The sequence below is a fragment of the Amborella trichopoda genome, chromosome 8 (genome assembly GCF_054954075.1).
Source record: "Amborella trichopoda isolate Santa Cruz 75 chromosome 8, AtrichopodaSantaCruz75HAP2 v2.0, whole genome shotgun sequence".
NCBI classification, from domain to species: Eukaryota; Viridiplantae; Streptophyta; class Magnoliopsida; order Amborellales; family Amborellaceae; genus Amborella; species Amborella trichopoda.
The window spans coordinates 9,370,412-9,397,715 of record NC_142343.1 but is presented as its reverse complement, the minus strand read 5'-3'; the positions used below and the strand labels follow the sequence as shown (position 1 = coordinate 9,397,715).

Sequence of the window (27,304 nt, the reverse complement as noted above, 5' to 3'; positions counted from 1 at the left end):
ATCAAAGGGTTGTCACTACAAAGTTGGCAATCATTTGCAGATATCAATTGACCATGTATTATAGGTTTCATGGGACCTTGAAAGCCAATTAAGGAATTTTCATTTGACTACCGTAGGTACTCCTTTACTGCTTGAGATAAATGCACGACAAAATTGCTTTCGTTTTTGAACTACGGTCAAAACGAATAAACTCCTCTTAAGTTGCTAATTATAAAGGAAACATATATAATAAGTTCATTCACTGTTAGTACGAAGTGATCACAATTAATCTTAACCATTAGATGTATAATTAAATGGTAGCATCTATTCTATTAACAAGACTCAAAAAAAAAATTTCTTGAACTCTGTAACATACCCAAACTACTAGATTTCACATTAGATGTTTAGAAGTAATTGTGACACCTTTGTAGCCAAGGTAAATGGCCTCATTGTATACAACTCGAATTATAGAACCCCCTTAGAGCTATTTTCAAACAAGATTAGAGTGCATATCTTAAGCACATAACCCACATTTCTGTGTGAGAATGTACTTTAAGTTTCAAATAGAGTTTAATGCTGAGACTTCAAAAAGATCACAAGTTGCAAATCGACGAAGACTGGAACTTCACCGTGATCGAATGTTTTCCTTAATCGAAGATTGATCTTACATGCGAATAAAGATTTTTGGAATGCTTTGCAACCAAACAAAACCAACTCAGTATTTCGCCCATAGAAGCAAGTGAGAACTTTGTTTCCACAGGGGCACAAAACCCTTTTCCAGTTTCGAAATTGCCAGACACAACTTGAAAGTTTTTATCATGACATAGGAAGCTACAGGATACATGATATATACACATGCATTGCATCCGCCATCCAATATTAGGATGGATGATAGAGACCAATTAGCTCTTCATTTTCACACATGAATATATAAAAGGCAGCATACCGATCATGCATATGATTTACCCTATAATCAACGAGTTAACATTCTACTAATTTCTGAAGGCAATGGATACCCCATACAATGGAAAAGTCTCACTCTCATGTAATGTAGTTAATAAAAACAGCAGCAGTAGCAACAGCACCCCCAGTAATCGCGTCCACCATTATCCTGTCCCTGTTATTATTGCTCGCTGCTGATATCAGAGCACCAGTCATTGCACCCCCAATCATAGCATTCTTCTGTAAAAAGCCACAAGAAAATAAGTAATATATGACGGAAGTGGAGACACATTCTTATGCAAAAATGTGATATATAAATAAAAATACGTCATCCTCGTACGAAATAAAGCCTAGATACAAGACGGTCTCTATGTCACCAATCAGCTTATGCTCAGTAAATGTTGACAATCCTGCATACTAGAGTGTAGATACCTATCATGCAAAGCTAGAGATATTATGTTCTTCCAACTCATCTTCTTAAGACATCTATATGCATATTAGACAATTAATCATCTGATCTTGGCTAAAATAAAAGAAAATACAATGATTTCCTAGCTAAGTTCATGAAAACCAGAATATATATCCAACACTGCCTCGTAGGCTTCCCATGTCATTACAATCTCTACCATATCATCTTGAATGTTGTCACGGCTACGACAACAATCTTGCCACCATACGCCGCTTCTTACTTCCAAGTTATCAAGATTGCAAACTATATACAATAAACAACCTCATGTTCTCTTATGATCCTCCGCAATTGGATTTGCATATGCAATTACAAAGAACTTGCTGCATACAACAAAAATAAATATTCAAAAAAGAAAACCTTTACATGTAGAGGATTGAAGCAGTAAAAAAGAGAACATCAAACTTGGCATACTTGCCAAGTGCAAGATACAAGAAGGAAAGGTGAGAAATTAAATTCACCTTTTTTTTGAGCCCGAACAAGTAAAATCAGCAACAATGGAGAAAAAACATGTTTATAAATCAAGGCATGAGAAGAGAGCTTTCTTCTTTCATAAAATAAAATTCATTCCAAATAACATAAGCCTCCCAAAATTTGACATCTAACTTTTTATAAGGTTAGGAAACCCTACAATCAACTTGAGATCCAAGTAAACATTTAAGACTCTAAAATACCCCTAAACAATACTAAAATTTCAAATATACCCTTATGAACAGTAATGTGTGAACAGTAACCACGAGCAATACCTATGCACAACACTGATGAACACTACCTATGAATAGTAAATAAAATATAAAAAAATCTAGAATCCCTTCAAAAACTTAAAATGAAATAGACGTAACCCCTAAAATAAATAATTTATCTTAAAAACTAATCCAAAAATCAACCCACATCTTTAAAAATGAAAAATAATAATAATAACAATCAACCAATAAAATGAAAATAATATTTTTTTTTTAATCACCCATTCTTGAACTGTATCATTCTCCTTTAGTTGGAGAAAACTTACCCTCGAGCTTTACAACGAGCTAGGATAAATTTTGCGCCAAACCCATGCTCTTCAACATTGAAGGCCTTGTCACGATCCTTGGAACAATATTCAAACTTTTTCGTCTCTAGGTACACAACCACTCGATAGGATATGGGTTCATCATCAATCGTTTTATCAGTGAAATACAATGCGCCTTCATCATCAGTGTCCATGCATTTTTTGTAATTCTTGATCATATGTTCAAAATTCTTATATTTTGTATTTCTAGCCTCCTTGCTTTGTGCCTCCTTTATCACCTTATTTCTTTCTTCCTCTAGAATCTCCATAGGCTTGATCTCCCTTGGGTTTGGTTCAACATCTTGCTACTTCATCTCTCCATTGATGAGAGAGTTAGATATATTTACTGCCTCAAGCCCAACTTCTTTCATTCCATCTTGTTCTTCATCAAATATAGGACCTTTATAAAAAAAAGGTTACCCATGACATCAAAGAATGAAGATTCCAATTGAAGATCCAAACCTACTTCGTTCTTCCCCTTCAACTGGTTCTTCATCAAACTTAGGTAGGTCAAGTTCAATGTTGCAATCATACGATCTACTCTCCCAAACATGAGGCTCCCAGCACGGAGCATACACATAGAACAGGTTCTCAAAAACAACTTCCGACTCACAACTGCCATCACGCCATTCTCCATAAAAGCCCTCATGATTTAGATCTATCCCCGTAGATTCCTCTTTGTTTAGGGAATGTTATTGTTGTTCACATTTGCCCAACAATTGTGTAAATTTTACCATCAAGTTATTGATTTCTTTGCGCAATTGGGTCAGATTGACATCCCTATAGCTAAACCCTCCACAACCAGCCATCACTATCTCGAGCTGTCTTTGAACGATGCTCTCATACCACTTGATGTAGGAAGGACACGTGGGAATTTAAATCCACCCTTTCGTGAACCCTAATAAGTAAAATTAGTAATAATGGAAAAAAAAACATGGTTGTAAATCAAGCAAAGAGAAAAAGAGCTTTCTTCTTTCACAAAATAAATTTCATTCCAAAATGACATAAGCCTCCCAAAATTTGACATCCAACTTTTTATTAGCTTAGGAAATTCTAAAATTAACTTGAGATCCAAGTAAACATTTACGGCTTTAAAATACCGCTGAACAATACTAAAATTTCATAGATACCCCTATGAACAGTAACCGTGAACAATACCCATGAACAATACTTGTGAACACTACCCATGAATACTAAAAAAATATAAAAAAAAATTCTAGAATCCCTTAAAAAAACTTAAAAACCTAGAAATAGATTTAACCCCTAAAATAAATAAAATTCCTAAAAACTAACCCAAAAATCTACCCACATCTCTAAAAATAAAAAATAATAAACTAAAAATAAATTTTTGAATCAATCCATTCTTGATTTGCATCACAGAACAACTGCAATGACAAGGTAAATCAACGTGGACGAGTATACCACATTTTGATAACTATAGTAAATCAATCCACTGCATCATGATTGTCCATTGAGATGATGCATGGTGATGGAGAGAAAGTAGTCCTTGTTTTTCATACATCCAGGTGTTGATGACTCTAAGAGGTTAATAGGTTCACCTCAATAACATCAACTGATGATTTTCGTTTTTTTTTGGGTGGTATGTTAGTTGAAACCTAACCATCATAGTTTGAGCAAATATTGTAGATACATTCCCCAGAGACTATTTTCCTTTTATTTTTTATATTTTATTGTTTGAACTCCAAGACAATATATACATTCCCCAGAGACTATTTTCCTTTTATTTTTCATATTTTATTGTTTGAACTCCAAGACAATATATGACTCTTTCAAATCATCATTGGCAATATTTTAAATCTTACAGGGCAGATAAATCTAAAAATCCAATATAGATCACTGACAGAAGTGGTCTGATAAAACAATGCATACCATAGATGCAGCATGTTTTGCACATCAATTACCAACAGAATTAAAGACATCTTACTGCAGGAACTTCAGGTTTTCTATAATTGCAATAACTGCTTAGTTATCCTCAAAGAAAAATTTGTAGAAATATGTTTGCCAACAGAATTCCATTTATCAACCATCTCAAAGAGATTTGGTATTTCACTCACATAGGCCAACATATTTTGATTTCAGCTGTCGATTGATATACAATTTTATTTCTTAAATTAAGAAAATATTCTTTCTCCACCCATAATAAGCATCTGTGAGACCACTTTTTCAATGTCGTACTGCATGATTAGCGTGGTGTGTGGAATCCCACTTGCAATAGAACGAATTGGAAATGACCTGCAAATCCTATATGAAATAATGCTAAGTTTGGCAATTTAGCTACCTATTTTGGAGGAAAAGTTTTTCAAACCAACAAAACCATATGGGGAAGAATACCTCCAGTCTTTTAACCAATCCTAGGTGGAAGGTGAGGTATGGAGCAGCATGCAAGTCAGAGAAAGTGGACTTCATCTAGGATCAAACGTGCCTGGGCTGGGCAGGAGGATTGACTTTAACAGTCAAATTCAATTTCAAAAAACGTAACGGCCAGATGCCACGAGTGGACTAAGAGAGTGGGTTTTCCAACCACCACAACCATAAATGGGTGTAATGGTGCACTACGCGGGCATGTAAGAGTAAAGGTTGGCTGTCAGGTGTCCCACAAATTTAAAAACATGTCACCGACCCAAGGTCTATATAAACCCCAGACCCAGACCCTTGAGGGGCATCTAGCGCAGTATACTTTATAAGTTTATAGTGAAATAAAATAGTACACGTCCCTTGTCCCTATTGGTTGCGGCTTGCTTGTGTGTGTGTTTGTGCATGAAAAAGGATGAACTTTGCCTCTTAAGAGTAGGATTCAGGAGCCAAGGTTGTAGAGTCAGGCTAGGGGAAGAATAAAGCCCCATGACAGCAGCAACCGTTTTGAAATGCATCTCAGATCAAAATGATCACCTCTCCATCAGCATTGTTATATCCCTTTAGCATTAATTGACCCTGACCATAACATAATTCAGATCCAGTACTACTTTTCTTTTTGTAATCCACTGCCACTTGCTCCCAACAAGAGAACTAATATTCCACATCCATTTTTCCTTTTAGATAAATATGTTGTTGTTTTCAATTAATAATGGCCCAAATTACTGGTCTATATGATTGCAAACTCACTGCAAAATTTGCAGGCTGCTCACAGTTCATCAAATAGGCTAATGATCCTTTTCACTAGCCGTTTGGGCATCTGGTCTGTTTCATGATAATTTCCTAGTCTTTCTCTGTCTTTGAAAAGCTATCCTTTGATAAGGCGTGTTTTTCCTCAAGTAATGCTGCCACTGGTTTACAAGTATCAAGCTTACATTTCTTCAAGATTATTGTTTTATTTATTTTTCTTCTCGAGTCAGAAATAAAGTTCTCCCAGATATACTTATGACTTTTAACTTCACAATGTCAGTCATCACAAGATATTAGGTAAGCGTATACATATAAATTATAATGCAAATATTTCCGAAGCAAATATATACAATGAAACCATTTTCTTTCAATATAAGGATGTCACAATCATTATTGACCGTTACATGTGAAATCAGGTAGTTGGAGATATGTCATTGATTGAGCATAAAGTCCAAGATAAAATTTAACGAATGTTATGACACACTTCGATATCTTGGATTTCACATCCAATGGCTCAGAGTGAATGTGACATTATACCAAAAGTGAATGGTGTCACAGTATACAATTCCTTTTTCAAATGCATCAAGTATCCTTCAGATATATAAAATAGACAACACTTGTATGTTTGGAAACAACACTTTTTAATATATTTGAAAACTTGACATATACCAGCTTTGCTTTATGGCACGGAATGTTGGGTGGTCAAGAAACAAGATACCCATAGGATGAATGTAGCTGACCACAAATAGTCGAGAAAATACTCAAATGATGATGATGATGAAAACTTGAAATATTCTTGCCTACAATCAACCCAATGGATGGATATAACTGGTTTTGATGGGATAGTACTAGAATTATTAATAGTTCACCGTTCTCGAGCATTTTCTAAACTTTGAGAAGTTTTGTTCATTAAATCGATGCTGATGTTGCAGTCATATGCCAAAACTTGCTAGATGAAAGGAAGAATGAAGTAACAAATCAGGGAAAGGAAATGGAACATTATGGATTGAAAACTTAGAAATTCAAAACTAAAGCATTCAGTGATAATTGACATGGATGGACTTCAATGGGTAGGGAATTTGAACCTGTAACAATTAAAAATAAATACAAACTATTTGAATCTTTTCTGCTATATGTCAATTAACAATAAGCTGTAACACAAATGCACGAAACCACGCACGTGCATGCATGCATTCATAGACATAAACACAAGTATAGATAACAGAAACATGCTATTAATACTAATACACTAGAAGTTCACATCACAATCATTAGTCATATAGCAAACAGTTCCAAATCATAGATTCAAATCCCACAAAATAACCAGCTAATTCGATGGAGATACTAGTGTAATATTAATACGTATACAAGCAAACAGATTTACAGGAGTCTGAGTAGATTACCCAATCTCGTGTGCCACGAACTCTTTCAATTCCATACTCCATTCCCACATACAATCCAGCAACAGTCCCTGTGTGCCCATTTCAAAATAAGCCACCAACTTCAATTACATTGCAGTTTGGAGAAGAAGGAAACTACTATTTTAGTCGTCTAATGTACCATTCATGTGGCTTTTCTTTGGGCAAAAAAGGTATAATACCTACACCCTCCATTCACTTCCTTGCTGACAACCTTTACAACCTTTAAGTAGAGAATTTCATATTCTAACAAAGAAATCGTCAGTGTCACAGAATTCAGTGCCTTGGACACCAAATCCCCAAGTCACTCAGACCTAGTCTCTGACGGAGTCAAAAGGGCCTCAAGTCACTAGTCACAGGACCAAAGTACAGAACAACTCGGGTTCTTAAATGGACCCGGCCATTTCTAGCTTCGGTACTGGGGAGTACACGAGTCCTGACCGAGTGGGCCAGTCTGACAAATCTTTTTATTTTTCGCTTTTTGTGGAAAAAAAGCAGAGACTAGGCTGTTGGCTCATTTCAGCCCATACAGGGTATTGAGCCCCCAAATTTTTTAATCTACGTCCGTCTTTAAGCCCTCTATCATATCATTAAACAAGATTTGCAAATGATCAACCAAAATTCATGGATTTTAGAGAATTTAAAATCCAAATTTTCAAGATTGAAAAGCTTTGGAAAATCTCAAATTGTCAATCAGAAGCCTAACCCCAAAAATCCGTTTGGGGGTTTGAATTTGCAGGATTTAAGGGTCGATCCTTGATTGTAAATTGTTTTTATACTGTCTATAGTTAGCATTGTTTTCCCTAAAAGTACATTTTCAGAATAAAACTATAGATCTGGTTAGACTTCTTCAAAATACTCAAGAATTACACTGAACTAGGCCTCATTGTAGCAAGATTTAGTCATCACTTACCAGCCAACAACTAGTACAGGTATTTTTTCTTTGAATTTGCATTATGTTTTTGTATGTTATATAGATGCCCTTAGAAACAAGAAAATTTCCTATTTTAGCATGGAATATGCTTGTAATTTTATTCTTCTTGTATCATACTTTGTTTTCTCCAACTTATTCTCGAATAATTAAGAAATATTCATAATTTCACTTTTCTCGATTTTTCAGTTTTTCCCCAACTTTATTCAATATTCTATTTTACCTCTTATTTTTCCAAAAAAATTCTTTCTAGAATTTTTTTTTCTTTTGCAGGTCTTTAGGTGTTTGATGCTTTTAGGGATGTGAATTCCCACTCAGACACATTCAGTTTGGGAAAAACCATTTCTTTTTCTAAATTTGGTGCCTTGAAATGCTCTTATTACTGTTATCAATATTTTTCTTTTACATCTTTGGGTTTTCATGCTTTTAGAGACACGAATTGCCACTTGAACTCATTCCATTTAGGAGTAATCAACAACTTTTCCTCACAAAATTGACATTGCCCAATTTTTAAGCATTAAATTCGCTCTAGCATATTTCGCCCTTTTTTACACATATTTGGGTGTTTGATGCTTTTAGGTAAGTGAGTCCCACCCAAATGCATTTAGTTTGGGTGTAATCAACTACTTCAATTAAGGGTGGCAATGGGCTTCGTGGCCCAGCCCTAAAAAAGAAGGGTTTGGACCACAAAATGTGGCCCGAGGGCCGGGCTAGGACCAGGACATCATGGCCCGAGGGAAGGGCTGGGACGGACCTGGGCCAGGGCCACAATAGGGCCCGACCTTTTTCCTTGTTCCTTGTCCCTTTTTTTTTCTTGGGTTATATTTGGCCCGGCACGGCCCTGAGAGGGCTAGGACCAAGCTAGGACCGGGCCAGGACCTCTCTGGCCTGATCAGGGTCGAGCCAGGCTAGGGCCAGTCTTGTAGAGACTAGAGCTAGGCTAGGGCCAAGGCTAGCCCAGCCCATTGAAATCCCTACTTTCAATCAACAAATTGAGAATGAACAATATTTTGGGCATTAAAATGCTTTATATGTGTGTGAATCTGTAGGTTTAGTTCACAAGACGTTTCCTAGTTGCTAGTTGGGGCACCTTCCAACTAAAAGTATGTTACTACGTCACAGTTAAAAGAGGATCCTACTTGTGAATATGGGGTTAGGTTAGGGTACTTCCTGACAGGATGGATAAGGTTAGATGTGTGTTTCGTGGAAAGGAGATGAGTGGTAGTATCAGCTGTCTAAAACAATACCTTGCAAGGAGTGATGTTGTGCCTTGTGATAAGGTATCAGAGAAAGTAGGGAAAAAAAAACTGCAGTTATTAAGCAATAAAGAAGAATTAGGCATCAAAAAGAAGATAACCAGGGAGATCGACAACGAATACTATGCCCCTAGAGGGGGGAAGGGTGCTGAGTTTGAGGCACAACTCAACTTGAGAATTGAGATGAGGACAAGTTGAGAGGAGATGTACTGCCAAAAGTTTGGTATGGGGAGGTACAGAGGGGTAAGATCCTTTTGACCTCACAAAAGCAGTTGGGGGAAGTTTTCAAGGACCTCATCAAGCCACATTGCTGATGACATCACGGGCTACACATCTGGTTTGGTCAGTTAAAAGCTTCATGAAGAGGACTGAGAGATGAGGAGCATAGGCTAGACAACCTCCTCAGATTACTCACTCCATGAAACACCTGGAGCCTACCTAGGATCATATTGACCCATTCCTTTAGAAGCTTCCATCAAACCAGATGACCATCAACAACAGCTTTACACAGTAAGGAAGTGGGTGATGAAGGCAATCCCAAATTTGTTTTATGAAGTTGTCGTCCCCTTTAATGTACCCGCCAATGAGTCAATACTATGAGGACATGATGTTCATGTAGCTAATGAAAGACTTGGAATCAAGCCCCTCCCTGCTACTAAACTAGTGGGCTTTGCTTAGATTACGAGATGGTGGAGGTCAAAAAGCTCTTAAGCAGAAACAGGAGTGCCATCATGTTATGGCTGGGGTGACATCATGCGATACCAATTTGTAACTTTTGGTATATTGCCCATGAGGGACAGTCTTTCATAGCAGAGTCGACGACTCAGGAACGCTGAAGAGTGGGAAAATATTGTAGAGGCATCTTAAGGATGTGGCGAGGGTAATTAGTGAGCAAAACGTAGCACAGGTAATAATTAACAATGCCAAGAACTATGTCAATGTAGAAAAGAGGCTGATGAGGAAGAGGAAACACATAGCTATCGACTCCCAATACAAACCAATTCATTGAGTTAACGGTCGAAGAAATTGGGAAACTCAAGCAGGTAAAAGAGTATATTGCAGTGGGGAAGGCTATCACCAAATTCATATACAACCCACTTGTGGGTTCTTAATTTGATAAGGCAATTCACAGTTGTTGGTTAGGCCAACCATCATAAAATTTGCTATATCGTTTTTCTACATCAATTTGATATTGATCTCGTAATTAGGGCTAAAAAAGATTGTTGCCTCACTGCAATGGGTAAATGCCCATATCTCAAGCACCTAGGCTGCATGGAAACTTGAAGAGATAATGAATAGTAATAGGTTCTGGAATAGATGCGGCAGATTGTAGAAGTTATAGGTACTCTAGTGGCAGAGTTGAAGATGGTAGACTCTTACATGAAACCTATTTATAGCTTTTTTTGTTTGAAGCATCAATCAAAAAAGGCATGCCGTCAAAGCCGCATGTACGTCAACACAAATCCGACCCAAAATTTGATGGATAGAGTAACTTGTTGCACCAACTAATGCACATAGCAGGTCATGGTTTTAATATTTAAACATCTAAAAGATATAGCAACTTAGATTTTGGATTTTTATTATGGTTTATGATTATGAGTGTTCATGCAACTAACCATTATATCTTATCATAAATGCATGTACTATATCAGTTTTTTATTGAAGCTGGCATCCTTCTATGCCTATGGACAATGAACTTAGCCTCTTAGCCTGACAAGTTTCTGATTATGAGTGTTCATGAAAATAACCATTACATCTTATCATAAATGCATGTGCTATATCGGTTTTTTCTTCAAGCTGGCATCCTTCTATGCCTATGGACAATGAACTTAGCCTGACAAGTTTCATAGAAGTTTTCCAACGAAGGGCATTTAAAAGTTATGTGGCTACTTAGGGCATTAATAAGTTATGTAAGTCACATTTATACAAAACACTAAAATTAATTAATTCATCTACTTTCTTTTGTATATGGATGTGCAAGGTAAACATGTAACCATGCTAAGAAATCACACATTGAGCTGGATCATGATTAGCTCTCAAATCCCTATGACACTAGACATTCTTTTCTTGTTATTTGAGACCTGTCTTATGAGTTCTTCTTCTTCAAAGAAGTGGTGCAAACTACATGAAAATGGAGCTCCCACTTATAGGGATTATGATTGCTCAGCTGAACCAGATCTGCTGCAAGAGGTGAGTAAAATTGGAGTACATTTCAGTGGATGCACATGTCAAGAAGAACTGCACCAAGGCTACACAAGCTAGTCTACACAGCGGGACACCTAACGAAGGAAGCTAAAGATTACAACTCTGTGAACTTGGATTACATATTTCTCGAGGATCTAGTTCAGGAGTGGTTGGTAGGAGTAGAGGAGTCACTTCTTAATAAGAGGCTACAGAAAGAAGAGTTGGGCCCAATCAAAGAGGAAAGAGAGAAAGGTGGGACTGAAGAGGCATAACATGGAGGAGGTGCACAAGTTGAGCCAGGAGCACAAGTTAAGGAGATTGGAGAAGAAGGAGGAGACGATGATGAGGCCACTGAACTAGAAGATGGTGACACAAGGGGCCTGGAGAGTGAGCACGAACAGCAGGGTGGGAGAAATATAACGGCTGGACTAACATTGGAAACTGTGTGTTTGGATGGACAACCGCAGCTACCCAATCGACAGAGTCATTTCTAAACCTTAGGGAGATAGTCGGATGACAACGATCGGGATGACTGTAAGCCCACTTGTCATTCAAGTCGGCTATAGCTTGACTCGTTTGGCAGGAATATTTGCAATTTTAAGTGCTCTAATGACACTCATCAATTTGGAATGTTGAACAAGTACCTCCCACTAACAGTTAAAAATCTCAAATCTAGAAGTATACTAATTTTCTTCAATTACATAACATTTTTATATTTTTTATTTGCTCATATTTCACATTTTTTTGCAGAAAATTCAGCCATTTTTTTTGGGCCACTCACTGAGTTAACTCAAGACTTACCGAGCTGGCTCGGCCCGAGCTATGTCTGTGTTAGGCTTTAAAAACACTAGCTTAATTCAGTTCATGCATCTACTGTCCATTAGCAAAGACAATTCTACTACTTTAAAATTGTCATTAGATCAATATGGCATCATAGAATAGTTTGTCTATTGAGAGTGGAAATAAAAATGTACGTTGCACATCACTCAATACCAGAAATTCTTATTTGTACAATAGACTTACAACAACTTTATGCACCGTAATTACATATCCAAAAATGAAACATAATGTTAACCATGCATCATTTATTTTAGTATATGCATTTATGCTTATGATTTTTGTTGTCACTTTTTAATCTCTCTTAGAATTCTTGAATTAGACTTTTTCTCAAATATTCTTTTTTTTTTGAGATATCAAAGGTACAAAAATCACGAGGCACGAGTTTGATGCAGTCCATGTGGGGGAGCCCATGTACAAACAAGAATAGGAGCAGAAAAGGGAAAAACAGAGAAAAAAGAGGGAGTGGGGACCTGCCACCCACAATGTTACAAATTACAAATGTATTATAGATAATAAATTCATTGGAACAATAGCCACATTTTGTGACTGTGACTCACCAAAGTTCACTTTTCATCTTAGAGTTGATTACTGTTTTCTAGATCAATGAAGTATAAATATGACTTACCCCATAGAGCCCCTTCCTTGCACATCTTCTTTAACTGCAATAATGAGCTTCTATTAGTGAGGAACACAGAAAGTCTACCACATATGTCATTATATAGCAAGCTAAGCAGCAAGCATCAATAGGTAAACTGAATTCTTATCTGCATTCCCCTTTCTCATATTCCAGATTATTAAATAAAAAGATAAAAGACTTCTTCTGTAGAACACAACCATGTAAATTCAAATGCTTAAAGACAAAAGTTCTTATGAAATTATAGAAAATGTTTTTTTTTTTGAGAAATATTATAGAAAATATTAGTTTCCCATTTTTAATAATTTGGCGGGGGGGGGCACACAGATTCTAACATGGGCTGAAAGGGTACAAAGCATGGAAATTCATAGGTCTAGAAGTATTTATATATGCACCCTCCGAGATAGCCAATTTAAAACCTAACATCAACTTATTTGCAGAGTATAGAATACGAAGGGATACAACCGTTAAGCAAGAGGTCATGCTTGCTTAGGTGACACAGCATTGTGGTAGAGAGAGAGAGACAAAGAGAGAGAGTTTTTCTACAATATGATGCTTCATGGAATGTCAATTCCAGAATCAAGACATCCATATGATGATGAATGCAAATCAAACAATACAAGTGGTTAAAGAACCAGACAAGGCCAAAACTGGCAACACAATGGTAGAAAAGGAAGAGGAAGAAAAGCTTACTGTATGTTCAAGCCTGTGTTTTGAAACTGTCCCTGTAACAACACACAAATATTTAACGCCCAATCTCAAATACCTAAGAGTTCTGACAGCATTATTATAAGAAGTATGTACCATCAGTTTATCATAAGAGATATATTAATGTTGCTATCAAACAAATAGAATCTAGTTTTATTAATCATCATATAATCCACAAATGACTTCATAATTCTATCACAAGAACTCTTCAAGGAATTTCAAACAAACTTGCAGAAAAGTAAATGAGCAAGAGAAGCATTTGGACTCCCAGTTCGATAACAACCAGTGTTTTTTAACACAACTTGGCCAAGGTACTCGGACCTTGGCCAAGGCGAGTTACCCGACCGAGTCCAAGTAACTCCTTGAGTCGTGTACAATTAAAAAAAAAGAGACCCAAATAAGCTTATATGGATATAAATGAGAGTGTAATCAAGTCACTTAAAGTGGCGGCATGGTAAGGAGCCATGTGCCTTGATGAGAGGTTTAGGCATCCAATCCTCTTGGTGTCAAAGTTCTTGGGAGCCCCATTTATATATATATATATATATATATATATATATATATATATATATATATATATATATATATATATATTAGCCTACTAGCTCACAGCTACAAAAGAATCCAATGGCCCAAATTCAATCTGGGCCGATTTGAAGGTCACGATCTCATTTCATATTTGAATTTTAGGTTTTTTTTTTACAAATCCAAATCAATTGAAATTTTATGCTTCCATTCTTCTCATCAAGGCACAACTAAGAAAAATATTAAAAAAACATAATTCTAAAAAAATAAATTAACCAAAGTACCCTTGAAAAGTTTTTAGGATATTTTGGTCAATTTATTTTTTGTAAATTATTTTTTTGATATTTTTATTAGATTCTCCTATTTTTAAAGAATACACGTCCAAAATTTCAAATGATTTGAAAATTTATAAAAAAAAATTTAAAATTCAAATATGAAATGAGGTTTTGACGGTCAGATCAGCCCAGATTGAATCTGGCCCGTTGGGCTCATCTGATAATTCTATGATAATTCTACGTTCTAAACTAATCTTGCATAACCTAGATATAGTAATATTAAGATTATTATGAGTACGGAAAAGGAGGCTATATCTATAATTAACCAAGTAAAATAAGTATTTTGATAAACCTTGATACTAAAAACAATTCTTAGTAACATAACAACTTAATACAATTAACTGTTTCTAGGACAACTGATAAGAACATATTATATAAGAAAACTTGTATTCGACTGATAACATAAAATTTACAGACAGAAGTAAACTGATAACATACTGTTTACAGACAACTGATAACATACTGTTTACAGACAGAAGTAAGAAAACTTACAGAGTACAGATACAATAACTGCAAAAAGACTTTCACTCGGCTGGACAGTGACTTGTTAGAGAAGCGTAATTACAATCACACCTATTACATCTAATTTTTATATGAGAATGAGAAAAAGGCAGGATTCTTAAGTGAACTCTCGAAGAATGCTATCTGTCTGATTCCTGGGGATGATCTTCTGGCAGGGGCTTCATGCCTTTTATAGGCTTTGGACTTCACTGATTAATCAACTGGAATGTATAATTTTAAGAATCTCTTGGATAATTGCTTCGCAGGCTGGATGGCGATAGGTAAGGGGAAAGCAATGCTTGGACGGCAATGATTAGACAGGTAAACAGTATCTCCAAATGCGTGGACCTCTAGTTGTGGATGATTGGACAGGGAATCTTTGCTTTTACTGTTGGGGTTTTTGTCTTATATGGATGAATGTCGGAGAGGGTGTCGGTGAGGCATTTGTTGTTATATCAGCAGGGCATCTTGTTATATCAGCAGGGCATCTTGTCATATCAGCAAGGCATCTTGTCTTATCATAGGGCATATCAAGGCATCTTTTGTCATATCATGGCATCTTTTGTCATATCATATATAAAGGTATGCTTATTGAGTTTTTAATACAATGATTGTTTTTGGGACATTCCGTGAGCAGACTGGTCCTCCTCTGCTGGGGTATCAGTGGTATCTGTATCCCGAGTTGTTTCTGCTTCTTCTGTAAAGATTTCATACAATTGTTTTTCAAGCTCGGCTCTGGTGGCTTGAGGATTTTGTTTTCTCATTTGAGATATATATTCGGACAAATTATTTGGGTTAAAATAAGAAGGTTTAAAACCAATTGGGACTTGTTTAAGTATAATATGCTATGGGTCTAAATTGTGGTAGACAAAGACGTCCCACCATTTTACAGCAATCTGCTTTCCAAGACATGGAATATATTCATAATTATTTATTATTATCAGATATAGCAAAAGACCATTTGAGGATCCAAGGTATTTGGTACAAAGCAACAAAGTATAAATGATAGTTTGTCTTGGGATCTTTTCCGTTATGCTCAATAAATTTTTCTTGGGATGCTTGCAAGGTGTCTGTTATTATTTGGGATAGAGAGCCCTAAATTGTGAACCAATTTTGGAACCAATTAGGGAAAGGTTCGGTTACTGCCATTTTGAATTGGAGGAACCATGTATGGGAATTGTATTGGCTTTGAATGGTGAGTATACGGTGCCAGGCATCAATATAATCTGAATATCGGTAATGTTTATTTGGGAAATCAGGAGATTGTAATTTTCTTGAGCGAGAAGGGTCTGAACCCCATTCACTGAAACTTAATATTTTTCTTATTTGCAATTTAGAATATGATACAATTTTCGAATTCTTATGATAATAGTGTGTCAAATATATCGAACCTGTTTCAAGTAGAATCATTTCAAACCACTCTCTTGTTTTCATGCCATTAGAGGGGTTCAAATTATTGCACAGATAGTATCTGGCTACAGTATTTGGGTCTTCTGAGGCATGGATATTTTCAATTATGGCATCTACAATGAAAGAGATATTTTCATATGGAGACTTATTCGTGGTTGTGGGTTTTCTAATGGTTGGAGATTGGATAAATAATGGAGTTTGAGGAGATAGTGGTACTTGACTGGAATATTGTGGATAATTTGAAGGACTATTTGGGATACTAGGTGAATATGGGGTCAGGCTTCTGTTTGGAGATTGCACAGGAACAATATCTAATGATGTTTCCATGGGAGCCTTCCCTTTGGATTGTACAGTATTAGTATTCATGATCTGATTCTCAATAGCTCTATTCTTATTAAATAATATTAAAGGCAAAGATAGTTCCGGTGGATCAAAATGATCAATGTTGCCCTCCTTGCAAAAATTCACGGGTGAGAAAATTAGGAAGATGGTCAGCAGAACTTTTTAGATGTTCAATAGAGAAATCGAAAGAAGATAGAATGGCCTGCCAACGAACAAATATCTGTTTCGAAACCAAATTTTACACATCTTTTTCAAGAATATCTTTTGCAGCTTTGCAATCAGTCTTAATAAGAAAATGAGTATTTAATATATCACTTTGGAATTTAGTGACACAATGTACAATAGCAAGAAGTTCTTTTTTGACTGTCGAATAATTTTGTTGAGTAGAATTTCATGCTTTAGAAGTATAACGTACTAATTGTTCAGTATTATTAAGCCGTTATTTTAATATACCTCGTAATCCTAATTCAGAGGCATCACATTCGATGATTTTTAAAGTATTAGGATGAGCCAAAATTAAGCAGGGTAATTCTTTTGCTTTGAGTTTAATCTTTTTTATAGCTTGAGTATGTTCGTTTGTCCATTTCGGATGATTCTTTTTGAGTCTGTCATACAAAAGTTTAGCATCTATTGCTAGATTCTCATAAAAATCTACAATATAATTTGAACATCCTAAGAATCGTTGTAGTTCAGTTTTATCTAATATAATATCTGGAAATTTGTCGGCAAATTGAATAGATCTTTCTATTGGAATAATTGTCCCATAATGAATATAATGTCCTAAAAATCTAATTTTAGTTTGGCATAGACTAATCTTTTTTGTAGAGACTACGAGTCCTGTATATTTGACTGTATTTATAAAAACATTAATGTGTTAGAAGTGTTGTTCTATATTTTCAGAGAATACTAAAACATCATCAATATAGACAATCATAAATTTGTAATATGGATTAAATATTTCATTCATAATCTTTTGAAATTCTGATGGGGCATTTTTGAGTCCGAATGATATTACATTCCACTCATATTGTCCGAATGGAACATTGAATGCAGTTTTGTACTTGTCTTCTTCTTTAATTTGTATTTGCCAGTATCCTGATTTTAAATCGAATTTAGGAAAGATTGTAGCAGTGGCTAATCGATCTAATAGATCTTTTTTATTTGGGATTGGATATCGTATCTATTGGATGACTTTATTTAATGTTTTATAATTGATAACTACCCTTGGGACACCTCTTTCTTTTTCAGCATTTTTATTTACATAGAAAGCAGCACAACTCCATGGAGATGTACTTGGTCTTATTAAATTTTTAGCTAATAATTCTTTTATTTCATTTTGGCAAGTTTCCAATAAAGTAAAATTCATCTACACGGGTCTCGCCTTAGTTGGTATTTTTGTTTCTTCAAATCCAGGTTCATATGGTAATCCTACAATATGTTTTTTTCTAGTCCATAAAGCATTTGGCATTTCACTACATATTTCTTGTTCAATTTTTTGTTTGATTTGTTTAATTTGGTTTTGTATTACTTCTTTCTGCAGTGCTTGTTCATTATTCTTATAGAGAATTTCTTCTTTTAATTACAAAAATGCGTCTTTATTTTGGATAATTTTTCTGACATTATTAATTTCCTTAAGTTTTGGTTTATCTATAAACTCAAATATGATTTTATTTCCAACTATGGCGGTTTCTATTCCTGTATGAGTTATTAATATTGGATATAGTAAAGTAAGGAATGGGACTCCTAATATTACTGATTGACTGAGTCCTTTTACCATAATAAAAGGTGTAGGAAAACAATGTTCATTATTACATACTACAGCATTAGATAATTTATATTTTATGAATAATCTACTACCATCGGCTGCATTTAATATTTGAGTAGTATTATCAAAATATTTTGTTGGTACTAATCCTTCATTAATACAGTTTAAATCAGCTCCTGAATCTATTAGAGCTATTGATTGAAAATCATATTCTTGATTAATAATGATTGTGATAATTACAAACCATTTTTGAGTTATTATTTTGTTTAGTACGTTCACAGATGTATTAGTGCCTATTTCTTCTATTTTTTTTCCTGATGACTCAAGTGTCTCTACTAATTGGGTAATTCAATTTCTTCTGAATCAGTTATTTCTCTATTAACCTCATTCTGTAATTCCAATATTTTAATTCTATTTTTGAGGTGATTTATTTCTATTTTTACTTCATTGACTTCTTGTTTTAGTTCAGCTATAGTAGGTTCTTTTTGTATGATTTCTTTTTGACTTATTCTTTTCATTATATCAGAAAAATTATATTCATCTAGGGGTTTTATTAAAGGAGTAGTTTTAGGTTTAGATTTTGTAAGGTTAATAAACTGAGTTAAGATTTCTCTTTTTTCATCAGGGTCATTTATCCTGTCTATGAGATCTAGAATTAATAAATCTTCTTTTGATAACATATTACAAGAAAATTCCATATCAGAAGAGTTTGAAATTATAATCTTTTCATCTTCTATTTGCCCTATGAGAGAAATATCGCTACTATCCTAGTCTGAACTTGAAGTAGATTCTATATTATCTAATTGGATAATATCATATATTTGATTTCTTATGCTTTCATCTAATATGATTGCATTAGTTTTTTCCTAACTTTACATGTATTTTTATAATAGCCTACTTTTCCACATTTATAACATATGGGTATCTTTTTCTTTTTCTTTGTATATTGATCTTTTGGTAAAAAAAATTTAATATATTTGTCTTTTTCTTTTTCTTATATAGTTTTCTTTCCTTTTTATCTGGTCTATCTTTTTTATGTTTGTGTTTTTTCTTTACTTTGTTCTATACTATAACCAAATTGTTGACAAAAATCACCTAATTCTTTTTGGCCTGTCATTCGCTGTTTATCCAATTGTTTCTTTAATTTCATATCTGTGCAAAGGGCTAATCCTTCAGCACATATTTCTGCTGATAATGCTTCTAAAGTATAAAAAAAATATTGGATATTCCTACCATGTTTAGCTTTTAATCTGGTTCTGACTTTTTCGGCAAATAAATATGGTAGACCAGCAACAAATTTTTCTTTTCAATAGTCGAGATGACTATCTTCTCTTGTTAAGAGTCTAGAAAGGAAAACATTCTTATACAATTTATAATGAGATAAAGTTGGGCATCGTAAATTGGAGAGTAGATCCTCAGATCGAGCTTCCATTAAGGCAGTACTCCCCACAAAGTGAAGTGTTATAGTATAAATGACGGTATTAACAGCATCACTTTCAGAATAAGAGATATCTTGATTGTGTTCATTTTTGACAGTCCATTGATGAGTATTTGTTAATATTTGATTTTTTATGGTTTCAGGGAGGTGGAAATCCCACCATCCGCGTAACCAGCCAGTGAATCCACACACAATGGCTTTGGCTACTTCCTGATCATGGTTGCTAACCATCTTACAGGCTGAAGCATACATTGTCATATGTTTCATAGTGTCTAAGATTTGAGTTTCAGACATGCCATCAATATTCCAGTTAACTATTGAACTGCCTGAGTAGGAAGTTATATGAAATATTAAATCTTCTTCAAATTGGATATCAACTGGTGTGGGTCTATGATGGTAAGGTCTAACAGTAGCTGATTTCCAACCTTTACCATATGCTATTATCTGGATATGTGGAGTATTTGATTCTGTAAAAGCTAATGTTTGGTGTTCAATAGTATCTTCTATTACTGGTATTTCTTCTTGGAGAGTTAAAGTAGAAGATTTTGGTATGAACTTAGATTTACCTTTTATGTCTTTTATATCTAAATCAGCTAATTTTGATATAAGTTAATCCATCAAATTCTTATTGGTTTCTTCTATATGGAATTTATTTTTATTTATTTCAAGAGGAGGTTTAAATAATAAAGTTTTTTTAGATTCTGGAATAGGATTTGGTCTTAGCATATTTACTATTCTCAGAGTTTGTTTTCCTATAGATTGCATACATAAATTAGCATAGTTATTTTGTTCAATGATATGAGGGATTAATTCATTTCGATGAACAATTTCTCCCGTTGTTATTTTGTAAGGAGTAGCTCTTGTTTCAGAAATAAGTGCATTTTCTCCTTCTTTGCTGGATCCTTTTATTATAACGCTTTTTTCTGGAGGATGTATACTAGTTTATACTAATACCTTCTATTGTCTGATATGTGGTATATTGATTTTATATAGTGTTTATTTTATTTTTTTCAAAATCTGGAATTTCAACATTTCTTTCTAATAACGTATTTCGTAACCATGTTTTGTTTTATATAATTTATTATATCTTTTATGGAATAGTTCTATTAATCTGGGTTGAAACCTTTTTAGATACCATTCTCTTATATCTTTATCTTCTTTGGAAAGATAATCTTGTTCTATCCATTGTTTAGATACTCTTTTTGTGAGCGTTAATATATGAAAATCCATTTCTGTATCAAAAAGATCTGGTTCAGTTTTTAATGTAGGTTGATATTGTGGAATAACTATATTGTCCTTTATACGTAATAAACTTTGTATTTTTGGATTCATACTATTTGCGGTAGAACGTCTAGATGATTCACCAATGGATCTGGGTGATTCATTAATATTATTTAATAATATAGATTTTTGAATAGTTCTATTAATCTGGGTTGAAACCTTTTTAGATACCATTCTCTTATATCTTTATTTTCTTTGGAAAGATAATTTTGTTCTATCCATTGTTTAGATACTCTTTTTGTGAGCGTTAATATATGAAAATCCATTTCTGTATCAGAAAGATCTGGTTCAGTTTTTAATGTAGGTTGATATTGTGGAATAACTATATTGTCCTTTGTACGTAATAAACTTTGTATTTTTGGATTCATACTATTTGCGGTAGAATGTCTAGATGATTCACCAATGGATCTGGGTGATTCATTAATATTATTTGATAATATAGATTTTTGAAGTATACTTGTATCATTCCCTATTACCTGATTGGGAAATTGGATTTCTATTTTCCCATCCTGGTGTTCGATTATTCTATCGGGAATATTTCGATTAGGTGCTTTTAAATGATGATTTCCATTTTCTATCTTCCAAGATTCAAGTAGTTTAATATCTGCCCATTGCATAGTTTTGGGAATTATTACATTTGATTTTTCAATATTAGTTTGGAAGAAAGTAGTTTTTCCTTTTGTATCCAATTGGATAGCATTCGAACATAATGTATTCATTACTTTAAAGTATATTCTATATACAATGGCAATATTCTGGGATCCTGGTAACATGTCAAAACCTTGGGTTTTAGGATTTAATGATAATACTTTTAATATATTGGGATCGGTTAATGATATTGAATAATCTGGGAAACAATTGAAATAGATTGATCTACTACATAGACTTGATTCATTCCTAATAGGGAATTATGCAATATTAGTTTAGAACGTAGAATTATCATAGAATTATCAGAGTTGATCTTGGCTTGCAAATGTTATTAAAGGCAAAGATAGTTCCGATAGATCAAAATGATTAGTGTTGCCCTCCCTGCAAATATTCACGGGTAAGAAAATCAGGAAAATGGTTAGCAGAACCTTTTAGATGTTCAATAGAGAAATCAAAAGAAGATAGAATGGCCTGCCAACAAGTAAATATCTGTTTCGAAACAAAATTTTACACATCTTTTTCAAGAATATCCTTTGCAGCTTTACAATCAGTCCTAATAAGAAAATGAGTATTTAATATATCACTTTGGAATTTAGTGACACAATGTACAATAGCAAGAAGTTCTTTTTTGACTGTCGAATAATTTTGTTGAGTAGAATTCCATGCTTTAGAAGTATAACGTACTAATTGTTCAATATTATTAAGCCGTTGTTTTAATATACCTCCTAATCCTAATTCAGAGGCATCACATTCGATGATTTTTAAAGTATTAGAATGAGCTAAAGTTAAGCAAGGTAATTCTTTTGCTTTGAGTTTAATCTTTTTTATAGCTTGAGTATGTTCGTTTGTCCATTTCGGAGGATTCCTTTTGAGTCTGTCATACAAAGGTTTAGCATCTATTGTTAGATTCTCATAAAAATCTACAATATAATGTAAACATCCTAAGAATCTTTGTAGTTCAGTTTTATCTAATATAATATCTGAAAATTTATCGGCATATTGAATAGATCTTTCTATTGGAATAATTGTCCCATAATGAATATGATGTCCTAAAAATCTAATTTTCGTTTGGCAAAGAAGGCAGGAATCTTAAATGAACTCTCGAAGAATGCTATCTGTCTGATTCCTGAGGATGATCTTTTGACAGGGGCTTCATGGCTTTGGACTTCACTGATTAATCAACTGGAATGTATAATTTTAAGATTCTCTTGGATAATTGCTGATAGGTAAGGGGAAAGCAATGCTTGGACGGCAATGATTAGACAGGTAAACAGTATCTCCAATGCGTGGACCTCTAGTTGTGGATGATTGGACAGGGAATCTTTGCTTTTACTGTTGGGGTTTTTGTCTTATATGGATGAATGTTGGAGAGGGTGTCGGTGAGGCATTTGTTGTCATATCAGCAAGGCATCTTGTCATATCAGCAGGGCATCTTGTCATATCAGCAAGGCATCTTGTCTTATCATAGGGCATATCAAGGCATCTTTTGTCATATCATATATAAAGGTATGCTTATTAGGTTTTTAATACAATGATTGTTTTTGGGACATTCCGTGAGCAGACTGGTCCTCCTCTGCTGGGGTATCAGTGGTATCTGTATCCTGGGCTATTTCTGCTTCTTCTGAAAAGATTTCATATAATTGTTTTTCAAGCTCGGCTCTGGTGGCTTGAGGATTTTGTTTTCTCATTTGAGATATATATTCGGACAAATTATTTGGGTTAAATAAGAAGGTTTAAAACCAATTGGGACTTGTTTAAGTATAATATGCTATAGGTTTAAATTGTGGTAGACAAAGACGTCCCACCATTTTACAGCAATCTGCTTTCCAAGACATGGAATATATTCATAATTATTTATGTTATTATCAGATATAGCAAAAGACCACTTGAGGATCCAAGGTATTTGGTACAGAGCAACAAAGTATAAATGATAATTTGTCTTGGGATCTTTTCCGTTATGCTCAATAAATTTTTCTTGGGATGCTTGCAAGGTGTCTGGCATTATTTGGGATAGAGAGCTCCAAATTGTGAACCAATTAGGGAAAGGTTCGGTTACTGACATTTTGAATTGGAGGAACCATGTATGGGAATTGTATTGGTTTTGGATGGTGAGTATACGGTGCCAGGCATCAATATAATCTGAATATCGATAATGTTTATTTGGAAAATCAAGAGATTGTAATTTTCTTGAGCGAGAAGGGTCTGAACCCCATTAACTGAAACTTAATATTTATATAAGAAAACTTGTATTCGACTGATAACATACTATTTACAGACAGAAGTAAACTGATAACATACTGTTTACAGACAGAAGTAAGAAAACTTACATACAACTAATAACATACTGTTTACAGACAGAAGTAAGAAAACTTACATACAACTGATAACATACTGTTTACAGATATAAGTAAGAAAACTTACATACAATTGATAACATACTGTTTACAGACAAAAGTAAGAAAACTTACAGAGTACAGATACAATAACTGCAAAAAGACTTCCACTCGGCTGGACAGTGACTTGGTAGAGAAGCGTAATTACAAACCATTTTTGAGTTATTATTTTGTTTAGTACGTTCACAGATGTATTAGTGCCTATTTCTTCTATTTTTGTTCCTGATGACTCAGGTGTCCCTACTAATTGGGTAAATTCAATTTCTTCTGAATCAGTTATTTTTACATTAACCTCATTCTGTAATTCCAATATTTTAATTCTATTCTTGAGGTGATTTATTTCTATTTTTACTTCATTGACTTCTTGTTTTAGTTCAGCTATAGTAGGTTCTTTTTGTATGATTTCTTTTTGACTTATTCTTTTCATTATATCAGAAAAATTATATTTATCTCGGGGTTTTATTAAAAGAGTAGTTTTAGGTATATATATATATATATAACCAAAAATGTACATCTTAGATATTAAAAATTTTATTTTTTCCGTATTCATGATCGCCTTGGCCTAGATCATGAGTCCCTAAAATATGGATAAAAAAATTCATCTTTAAAATAAACTTTAAAAGGGGGACACATGTGTACATATGAGTCCTATTACTAATTTTTAGTAATTTTTTATACAAAATATCTTACTAATTTTAATAATTTTTATTATTCACTAAAAGTGCCTAAATTTGAAAATTTCATTTTTGAACCACTTTAAAAAATTATATTTATATATATATATATATATATATATATATATATATATATATATATATATATATATATATATATATATATATATATATATATATATATTAGTTTGAGAAACCCATTTTACATCTTCGTCAAAGGTGCCTCGTTTAGCTTTAAAAGGCGGACACGTGTACATATGAGTCCTATTACTCATTTTTGGTAATTTTTTATACAAAATATCTTACCAATTTTAATAATTTTTATTATTCAATAAAAGTGTCTTAATTTGAAAATTCAATGTTTGAAACCCTTTACAATGCACACACCACACACGCATGCCCGCACACACACACCACACGCACACACACACACACACATTAATTTGAGAAATCCACTTTACATGTTCATCAAAGGTGCCTCGTTTAGCTTCAAAACGCTCGGATTTGAGCACGAAAACTAAAGATCGATTTAGGGTTTTGGTAGGGGATTCAAAGAGCTTCAACAACAATCAAAAAATCAGAAAAAATAAGTGAGAAATGAGCGAGTTATCTAGGTTTTAGCGGATTTTACAGGTTTGTCATAGATGCCTCTGTTTAGCCTTCAAAATGCTCAGATTTAAACAAGAAAATTGAATATCGACGTGGGGTTTTTGTAGGGAATTTGAAGAGCTTCAACAAGAATAAAAAATAGAAAAAAAAAAATGAGGGAGAAATCTAGGGAAAATCATAAAGGTTTCAACAATCCCTTCTTAACATTACTTCCTGCTTCAATTAAGAAAGCACAGAGGACAATAACTCTTAGATTACACTGATAAAAATACTTTCGTCAGTTAAGTGAATTTTCCAGTTTCTAACTGATAACAATCAAAATGAAGAAAAGGTAAAATTTATGAAGGAAAAAATAGACACAACGACAATATAAATTAAGAGTAGAAATATTTATTAAAAAACGAAAAGGAAAATAATACCTTTACTTATGGAGTAGTAAGCTTCTTCTGCCGCCACTCTTGAAGCACCAACCTATTAAAACCCCAAAAAACAAAAATAAAATCAGATGAAAAGGGAAAAACCACAAAAGCCACATTCTCTTTCTCTAGAAATCTATAATTTATAGGAAAAGCAATCAAGGGTCAAGCTTTCTTAGCATTTCACTTTTATATCAGAACAAAAGAAGCAGAGCTTTTTTGTGCGCGATTCAGAAACTGAATAAAGTAATAGTAACTGCTGAAAATGACATGAAAAGAAGAAGAAGAAAGATAGAGAAGAGAAAAAGTAAGAGAGAGGAGATATACAGCTCCGATCTTGAGGAAACCATCGAATGTCCGATTGAGGAAAGGGTGACCTAAGTCGACGAAGACATCGATGGTGGGTGCACTGAAACCGCCTGAGATTCGGCTTCTCGGCATTCTTTTCCCTCCAAAAAAACAAAGTTTACCACCGAAATTTGGTTTCCTCTCTCTCTCCACAGAGCTCTTCCGGCACAGTTGCCTTCAGTCTGAAAAGTCAGACCATATGCCTGTCTGTCTCGTAGTTAGCAATATACGTTTAAATCACGATTTTTCAAAAAATCTCCAATTTTTTTTTAAGAGCAATGATCGTAGGACCCTTCCCTGTGTGTAGGATCAGTATCAAATTTTTTTAAAATTCGTTAATAGCAGTTTCTCAAAAGATATTTATAAAATTATATTTTTTTAATAGAACTGATATAAATGTGTATTTTATTTTAAAAAAAAAAATCACAACAAAATTTTCCCTATAATTTTATTTCTTCATTAACTTAATATTATTGAAAGGAAAATTGTTTCAAGCAGGCTGGACCGCATTTCTACGTATGCGGTACAGAAAGTATAAAGCATCCATCTTCAAGATGGATGCAAGTAGGTGTTCTATCTAAAAACAATATAAACTAACGGTCCAATTGTTTCCTTACATGAATTATTATTTTTAGTTTTTAAATTTTTTTTTTCATAATCATGATCTTCATATTATAGATTACATGTCTTCAAATTAAATCTTAAAATCCATCTTAAAAATAGATTTGTTAAGAAGCCCACATTTCTACATATACGAGCTTGACCATGTAGAAACCGAGTCCTTATTGAATTTTAGTTTAAAGATAAGTATATTAACAGTTAAAGCAAATTAAGAATCTTAATTTAACAAAAAAATTCACCAATAAAATTGCTTTAAAAAAGTGTACAAAAAAATACAAATAATGTATACCAAAAAAAAAAAAAAAAAACCAAAACAATCGTATATCTCAAAATAATAGGTAGAATTAGAAGAAGAGTAATCCAATGAAAAAAGAATATCCGTATATATCAAAATAATAGGTAGAATTAGAAGAAGAGTAATCCAATAAATAAATAAATAAAATATTTAACCTCTAGCATTCTTACAAAG

General features: G+C 33.8%; 1 protein-coding gene across 1 annotated transcript; it reads right to left on the bottom strand.

Annotated features, from left to right (window-relative positions):
• Window positions 1-700: 700 nt before the first annotated feature.
• On the bottom strand, window positions 701-26,419 carry OEP16-1 (outer plastid envelope protein 16-1). Its single transcript, XM_006846110.4, has 6 exons — window positions 26,194-26,419; window positions 25,870-25,921; window positions 13,515-13,546; window positions 12,813-12,846; window positions 6,962-7,029; window positions 701-1,161 (listed from the first exon to the last, which is right to left on the bottom strand). Exons 1-6 carry the CDS (start codon window positions 26,305-26,307, stop codon window positions 1,021-1,023), a joined length of 441 nt encoding a protein of 146 aa, XP_006846173.1. The 5' UTR covers window positions 26,308-26,419; the 3' UTR covers window positions 701-1,020.
• Between the last annotated feature and the right edge of the window lie 885 nt (window positions 26,420-27,304).